The 9,010-nt window shown below is 35.2% G+C and overlaps 1 protein-coding gene and 1 long non-coding RNA gene across 2 annotated transcripts; both read left to right on the forward strand.

The window, feature by feature from the left end:
* The first annotated feature begins 874 nt into the window (after positions 1 to 874).
* LOC112463958 lies at positions 875 to 6,672 on the forward strand. The gene is made up of 9 exons (XM_025030691.1): positions 875 to 959; positions 2,366 to 2,602; positions 3,855 to 3,954; positions 4,049 to 4,505; positions 4,583 to 4,804; positions 5,091 to 5,292; positions 5,408 to 5,771; positions 5,853 to 6,159; positions 6,294 to 6,672. The coding sequence occupies exons 2-9, from the start codon at positions 2,375 to 2,377 to the stop codon at positions 6,628 to 6,630; spliced, it is 2,217 nt and encodes a 738-aa protein (XP_024886459.1). The 5' UTR covers positions 875 to 959; positions 2,366 to 2,374; the 3' UTR covers positions 6,631 to 6,672.
* An 87-nt stretch (positions 6,673 to 6,759) lies between these two features.
* LOC112463959 lies at positions 6,760 to 8,609 on the forward strand. The gene is made up of 4 exons (XR_003041857.1): positions 6,760 to 7,032; positions 7,135 to 7,499; positions 7,629 to 7,975; positions 8,147 to 8,609. It is a non-coding gene; the product is annotated as an uncharacterized LOC112463959 (long non-coding RNA).
* The last annotated feature ends 401 nt before the right edge of the window (positions 8,610 to 9,010 follow it).

Raw genomic sequence — 9,010 nt, forward strand, 5'->3', positions numbered from 1 at the left:
TATTATTTTTTGAAATATTTAATAAAAACAAAAAATTTCTAATTTTTATTGAAAAACATATTTATAATAATTCTATGCAACTAAATCCGGCATACAACGATTGCTCCTTTATTGCTCCTTATTGCTCCATCATAATTTTAATGATTTATTGCATTTTTATTGAAAAATTAACAAATTAATCATTTCACAAGTAACGCCGCCGCCGCCACTATCGGCCGCCTATTGTAACTATGGCTCGGCAGCCATTGGCGGAAATATTCAAACGTAATATAATAGCTCTATTGTTCATAACTATATCTCAAAGAGTTTAGTTAACATTTTCTATTGATTTTCGGTAGAATAACTATTTCTCGCTTCGCTCTATTGGGATTTTCAATCGCTCTATTCGTCGCTGCTTTTCTGTAAGAGCTGCAAGTTGATTGGCTTAAACCAAAACTCGAACGCAATTCTAGCAATGTGGACACAAGGCTTAAATGCCCATCTACAATAGGTGTTTTAAGCCCTAAGCCCTAAGAAATTTACCAATCACAGTCAATTTATTCTCTTCAAATTTAATTGTGATTGAACAATTTCTTAAGGCTTAGGGCATAAAACACCTATTGTAGATGGGCACTAAGGCTGAGTTTCCACTGAGCGCGTCACGCATCGCGTTATCCGTCGCGACCAATCAAAACATCTTATTTTATTACATTATTTGTAATGGGATGTTTAGATTGGTTAAGGGACTCTATTGAGTCCACTGCTGTTCGCTGCTGTGTGCGCGCGCCGTGTCGGATGGTGGGGGGTCCCAACGTCCACGAAATGCACGAAATAACAGTACTGTGTCGACCTACACAGAATTCACAGAGATAGTATGCAATAGTATGCGCCAACGCTCACCACGTGTTTCAACATTTATTTTCGTTCATGATTTTTTTCATTCTATACGGAAAAAATCAAAACCGCTTTGTTGATAAACAGTAAGTAGTATCTAGTTTTAATTTTTTGATTCAGTTCCGAATTAAATTTTCGGTAGATAATTCTTTTTATTCACTGTGTGATCTTTTGTGCAACTTATCGTTAGATCGCTATAACCTATATCAAACAATGAGATAAAAAATACATTAAATAAATGAAAAAATACATTTTGAAAAATTTTAGTCATCTAAAAGCGTAAGCGTAAGTGTAGCGAATTCAAATTTTGCAATTTTTTTTGGTGCACGTGAACGTGTGTACGCCGTATGTTCTTCTACCGTGTGAAACACGTGTACCACGTGGTGGAATATATATGTTATAACGTGTATCGGAAAATGAGATAAAAGATACATTGAGTAAAATAAAAAATATATTTCGGAAAATATTAAACCCATTATCGTACAATAACTGTAAGAGTATGCGGTAAGAGCATTACTAGCAAGCAGTAAAAGTTGACCAAATACAATCGATTATTCTTGAATTGTAAAAATCTTATTAGTCGGTCGCTTACTGATTACGCGTCAGGTGATCCTAAAGCCGTGATCCTAGCCGGTTTTTTTTTCAGGTTTTTTCTTAGCACTAATCTTTTAATTGGCTTTATAGAAATGCAAAATTCTTGTCTAGAATTAAAGTACGCATCAAAATCTAGGTCATGGTGGTCGAATTTATATCGAAAACGAAAAAAAATTAATATTTTTTGTTATACGTGACGACCACCACATATAAATTCGACCACCATGACCTAGATTTTGATGCGTACTTTAATTCTAGACAAGAATTTTGCATTTGTATAAAGCCAATTAAAACAGCGGCAGCGTCAAGAAAATGTAGTGGGGGAAGAAGTTCAGACCGTCTAAACTTTTTAGCGTACCGCAAAATTCAACGAAACTTCTTCCCCCACTACATTTTCTTGACGCTGCCGCTGGTTTCTAGCGTCAATGAAATCGCAGCTTTTACATCTACTCTTACGACTATTGTAGAATGGAGGAACCTTATAGTCATTTAGAAACTAAGCGTAAGTCTGGCGAATGTGAGCAATCTAAATTGTGTAATTTTTTTGTTCTTTCTTTTGTGCTCGTGCACGCGTGTGTACCACGTGGTAGTAAAAGAACACAGAGCTCCCGATATTTCAGATTTATAAAAGAACATTTTTCTACATTAACAAAATTAAAAAATAACTTATTTTCTTTAAAATAATTAATTATTTAATAATGATATTTAACACACACATGCGGACTATGTAATAATGTCAGTACTTAGCAATGCAAATGGAAACAAGATAAACTTATTGTTAGATTATACATATAATCTTAACGCTATAATTATAAATATATTATGATATTATAATGCATTGTAGCATATGCTAAAAAAGAAAGGATTATTATTCTTCTTATTTTTTGTCTTCTTTTAGAGAGACAATATGACAACCCACAATAAATTTTCATATTGCGAGAGTTGTAGTCGATATCCCTATGTCGGCAGAGTATCCGTAGGAGAAAAGGATAGTGTCGACTTCATCTATCAATTTGTGAAGAAAAGATTTGTTGCCGTGGATCACGGGAGTATCAGCATATTACATACTAGTTCTGACATAATTGGGCCACCCAAATTTCAAAATTACGGACAACTATTTCATTTACCAATCTCGGTAAGACTTCCGAATAGCCCCTACCTCCAAATTTAATGAAACTTGCAGCAATTGTATAGCATTAAAGGACACACCCACGCACTATAAAAGATTTTGTACGGAAACAAATAGGAACGGAGAAATTAAAAAAATACAAATAATAAATGGTATGATTTACTAATTACTAACGAATGATTACTGATTACATATTAATATGTGTGTACAGACAGTTACATATAAACGTCGGAGTGGCAAAGAGAAACCAAAACCTAGACCAAGTTTAGCACGTAAAGCCCGTATCAGATTAGCGGCTCGCAGTCGTGAGATGCCGCGACTGCGATTGCGATTACATTTTTTGACCAATGAAAAAGAAGCTGCTAAAAAATCGGACATTTCTCATTGGTCAAAAGACGTAATCGCAATCACAGTCGCGGCCGCGAGCCGCTAAGCGACAGAAGATGCTTCATGACAAGAGAAAGACGCTTTCGGACTATAGATTAATAATAAATGAATATCTGTATTAAATCTTCACCTTACTAAATACATGAGTCTACCATATACTAAAAATATGAATACTGAAAATATTAGCGAGGCCCCGTACGCAAGGTAGAACGTTCCATTCACTTGGCGTGTATAAGGATTTATATGTCTACTAAATCTTCGCCTTACTAAATAGATGAGTCTACAATATACTAAAAATAGATACGGAAAAGATTAGCAAGACCCCTACGCAAGGTAGGGCGTTGCCCCTCCTCTCCACAACCACCTTCTCTACCAACGCCTGTTTCACGACAGTTTTCTACCAGATTAAGTCTTGTTTTCGTAATAGATGTTGCTTTTGCAATAGAAAAGTGTTGTATCAAAGTCGGGGGGAGGTGTTCCGCCCTAGGCACTTTGCCCTCCAATCCCCATTTAGGCTCTCTGTCGCGCAATGATGTTTCAAATTCGCACACTTCTTGCATGCGCATGTGATTACAGAGAAATCGGGTGTGAGGTAAAATTTATTAACCTACACCACTCAAATTTAATCAAAATTCAACCACTAGATTGTCTATAAATTAGAATAAAAATTTCGAATTTTTGACGCCAATTTCTCCGTTCCTATTTGTTTCCGTATGTACAAAATCCTTTATGGTATGAACGTGTCCTCTAATGGTCAACAATTGCTGCAAGTTTCATCAAATTCGGAAGTAGAGGCTATTCGGAAGTTGAGTCTAATCGCTATTTGTTACAAGATTTTCTGCTATTTGACAATTTTGATTTTCTAATATAGACGGTAAAGGATGATACTGGTGTTTCAACATCTCCGTGGCTATACAAAGCTGCCACGAGACCCAAACCGTACGATTATTATGCAACAAAAAGATATATTGGTACGTAATATTTAAATCGATAAATAATATATTGTTAAGGAAGATATGCTTTTGCTGAGAGGAGAGTAAATATAATAATATTTTCTATTTAAAGATATCGAGTTTCATGAAGCTGTATATCCAATCAGAGTCTGTATTTACGAATTATGTAATCCTGGAAGCGTAATTCAAATTTCGGCTCAAGATTCCAATAATCACTGGATTCAGTTATGGGATGAATCGTCTCAGATTGTACCCCCGATATCAAGATTATTTTCTCCGCCGTTGTCGTATCCGTGCAACTTCAAAACCAAAATGCTCAGACTAGTGTTTAAGGGCAGTACAGTTAACAATTTTACAAAACTGGATGGTGTGATGCTTATCGGTACATCAAATTTGATCCTTCCTAAAAATCCTAACGAAAGTTTAAGTAATCTGTTGAAAGGAATTAACAGCATCTACTCTTCACACCACGACGATGTTCATAATTTAACAGCAGATTCAAAAAGTGCACACTTGGATATAGTTCATCTGCAACGAAATTTTCCTGAATATTGTGTTATTTATAAAAGGTATTATTATCATTGACATGAAATAATATTTTAATCCATTTTTTCTGTTAATAATAAATATTAATTTAAAAATTAAGGAGGGGCTGGGGTGACGGCAAAACTTTCTTGATGTGGATACTAACACCGTTAATTTTGTTTTTCCTGTATTTGTCTTTGTCTAACGAAATGACATCTGTCCTTGTTCGATACCTGTGTCATCTCTACTTATTACTAACCTGCGTGTATATTTTTGTGGAAAATATATACGATTTTCTCGAAGTCCAGATTTGTTTTCCAGGCTTTCAATCTCAATTTCAAAGGTATGTTATTGTTTGTGCACGTATTCTGAAGAGTGGAAACATTTTATTTTGTATACATATAACTTATACGACTGTTTATATTAGAAAATATGGTTATGAGGACAGCATTTTTTTTTCAATTATCACTAATTTTTTAAATTCCCACTCTTTATTAGTACCTATACCTTACTTCTGTAAAAAGATTTTGCGGTCTATAAAGCCATTTCAAAGAACGAGCCCTGACTGTTTTTGTCAGTAATTGTCCCCTGTCCAGGATCCCCTTAATTTATTCCGATAATATTTGCAGCGACATAAGAAGGATTTCTTATAAGAATAATTTGAAGCACAAAAAGGTATCTCAGGAGGTAATCCCTGGTTATGAGCAACCTCTTGATCAGAGATATCCGCGTCATATTTTATTGAAAAGTAATTCGAATTGTGCCAAGAGTATGAAACTCTCATTGGATGAATCCAAGGAGCTATCACGTTGCAGTTTATCTGCGCTTCCTGTAAAGTATTCTAAGAAGTCTATTTTTCATCACAATATTTATTACAATGACATTTCGTACTTTGAGTATTAAAGTATTTATTTTGTATTATATTAATTATATTTTATCTTTACAGACTGAAATACTACTAAAAATATTTAATTACTTAGATGTGGTAACATTATGCCGCATGAATGAAGTAAATAATTGGCGCTTTGATATTTTAACACGGGATCCTCTACTCTATACACGTTTGAACATGCGATGGATTAAATCTGACAAAAAATATATGTGCAAATTATTTTGTTACTTTGCATCTAGATGTAATTATTTGCAACAATTAGATCTTACAGGATGCAACTTTGATGTAAATGATTTCGTAAACTTTCTTGATAATTGCGGCAGGCATTTAACGCATCTAAGATTAAGTGACTGCAACGATGGAGAATGTTTAAATCCTGTCCTACTTAAAACTTCAGAGACATGCAAAAATTTGAAAGGTATATGCATATAGTATATGTATATAATTGTCAAGATTATTGATAAATTGTATAACAATTTGTAATACAAATTTTTCTTAGAATTGGATCTAACTTATTCTTGCATAGACGATGAAGGATTTTCGTATATCGAGAGGCTAAATAATTTGGAACACTTAAACCTTTCTGATACTGGTATAACAACCGAACGTCTTTGCAAAATACTGCAAAATAATCAACGGATTCGTCAGTTATCGACAGGCTTTATAGACAATGCAGTTCTAATAGAGTTGGAAAATTCGTGTCATGACTTGGAAATAATAAATTCATTTTTGTACGCACGTCGTCTTACATCTGAGGGTATTAATGCTCTCGCTAACTGTAAGAATTTACAAAAAGTGTCACTTGTGTAAGTGTGTGTGCTACATTTTCTTTTAAAACACACATTATTGTATGTTATCTTTTGCGAGCATCTTGAAAAAGTTACATGAATTTTCTCTTTGCAATTAAAGTACTGTATTAATTATATAATTTTTGTTACAGATTCGATTATTCAGTTACTGATGATAGCTTATTTAAATTACTTTCCTCTTATCAAAACTTGCAAAAAGTTTTTTTGCACTATGCTGTCCTCACTGATCACCGGTTGGAATTACTAGCGCAGTGCAAAAACTTAAAAAAGTTATATCTTTTTGACGCAAAACTTGATATACCTGATAATTATTCCGTTATTTTGGAACAATGTCCTAAACTGCAGATGATTACTTTCATTTTCGGTAATATAAATCAATTGGTTAATCAATTGGTTAATCAATTGGTTAATCAATGGAAGGAAAGATATCCGCACGTGTCCGTCTATACATTCTTTATGATTAATTGAAATAGTTTTTGTTTGATAGTTTAGGACAAATCAATTTACTTTTTATATGTTTACTTACAAATTTACTTTATCTTTCTTTATCTTTATCTTTTCTTTTTCTTTATCTTTCTTTTTTATCTTTCTTTTAACGGTGATACAGATTTAATTGTTAGAGTAAAACAAAATAAAGTAGTTTTACTTTCCGATTTGTCAATGCACGAACTCGAGGTTCTTCCGAGGCCGTCCGAGGGATCTACAATTGTGCTCTGACATGGCCATCGGCGTTGATATCTTAGGACAATTCGTATGCAAAACCAGACATTTACAGTTGTTCGGTGGAAATAAGACAACTTCCATTAATTCTATGTCATCAGTGGCTGGATTTATGTCTCCTAGAATTGCCTCTCCGATGCATCCCAGCGGGTTGGTCTCGTTCTCATTCTATATTTACTTTATTGATATATTCTTATATGTATATGTATATCTTACTTATATGTATATCAACTATTTTGATTAATCTTACAGAGGTGGTTTTGGATGAGGCGGCGGAGGCGGAAGAGGCAGGGGCCGTGGTGGCGGTGGCGGTGCAAGACGCGACAGGGAATTAATTGACACCACGATCAAAATAACACGTGGACTATACAAGGGAAACGTGGGTATTGTGAAAGATGCAACAGAGGCAACAGCGCGCGTGGAATTGCACTCCACGTGTCAAACAATTTCCGTCGATCGATCTCGTATAGCAAACGTCAGCGTCCCGACAAAGGATGGTGGCTTCAGCAGTTACAACAGAACTCCGGCTTACGGTGCTGGTGGGCAGTCGCCGATGTACGCGAGGGACGGATCAATTAAGACACCTATGCACGATTTCCAGACGCCTATGTACGAAAGTGAGTATATTTACACATGTATTTTTTTCTTTTATATATGAGATGATGTGGAAAGTACAATTTTTTTGTTATAGATAGAAGTAAATTTTATTGTTATATATATGGTTCTCGCACCACCCCTCATTACAGTTCAATGACGCCGTTTCACGATGGATCGTGAACACCAGGACAATCTGTAGCTTGGGATCCGTCAGTTACTAATACACCCGCCAGGACGAACGATTTCGACGGCTACAGTATAGAAGGATGAGAAGATGACGGAGGAGTCGGAGAACGTGGACGAGACTGAGAGCACCGCTCCTAGCGAAGAAAAGAAGCAGGAGGAGGTGAAGGACAGCTCGGACTCGAGTCAAGATGCGACGGACACAGCAGCGGAAGCCTTTATCCTCATCGGAGTCCCAAAATCCCTCCAACACTGTTACTACTGAGGAAAACAAGGAATAACCTCCGTTCGCCCGTTTTACCACTACTTTTATGTAAGTATCTCACAATCTATGATCCTTTTGAAATCACCGGCATCACCGATTTTTCCCTTAAAATGTACGACTCGTTAATGTAATATCATTGCTTTAAGCTACTTGAAATTACGCTTATCATATAATAAGCAATCTGCAAACGTTATTAACATGAGATTTGTTTTACTATAGGAGGTACCAAGGCGGCGCACATATTGGGGTCACACACAAAGCCAGTCCCCCTCGTCTATTTTAACTAATTAACACCTTCTTGTCGATCGTTGCTTCAACCAGCGCATCGAAGTCTTGCTTTTATTTTCTCATTACCCCTAGACAACGCAGTTTTCCGAAAAACATAACGAAAATGCCGAAGAACATGCTACGCGCGCTAGGCTATATGAATTAGTATTTAGAGATTGACTCATTTTTTGTCTCTGCCTATGTCATAATACTATATTATATCTTCGCAGAAAAAGATAGTTCCAGTCTGGAACGATTATAATCTGGAATATTATTCTGGGGAGATAATAATTTAGGAAGAGACAGCTAACTCGTTAATCAAGCGTTAATTCGAATCGTCGATGTAATTTGATCCTAAAGTTTCAACTATTTAAACAGTTTTTTTATCTTTGTCCTGTTTTTTTTTCGCATTTATCACTATTACTTATTACTATTATTACTATTATCTTCGAGTGTCAAACTCTGTAAAGCTAATCTAGCCGGATTAATTCTTTGTTTAATCAGATTAACAAACTTCTTTATTGCGTTCTATGTAAATGTATATTGCATTTATGTATTTTAAATTTTATTTTGTTTATCGAGTAATACAAAAATCTTGTCATTACGCTGGTTAATTAGCGATAAGCAACGCGAGGTGTAGAGCATACGTTGTTCATGTACAGTGATAATATTATTGTAAAATATATTTAATATGGAGATATATATACTTATTATTGTAAAATTGAGACGAGCGTGGCCTAGTAGACAGCGCACTGGTCTACCTACTGAGCCAAAGGTCCCGGGTTCGATTCCCGGTAGAGCTAGAAAATTTTATTC

Source organism: Temnothorax curvispinosus, unplaced genomic scaffold, assembly GCF_003070985.1.
Source record: "Temnothorax curvispinosus isolate PA1 unplaced genomic scaffold, ASM307098v1 QBEX01013787.1, whole genome shotgun sequence".
Taxonomy (NCBI): domain Eukaryota; kingdom Metazoa; phylum Arthropoda; class Insecta; order Hymenoptera; family Formicidae; genus Temnothorax; species Temnothorax curvispinosus.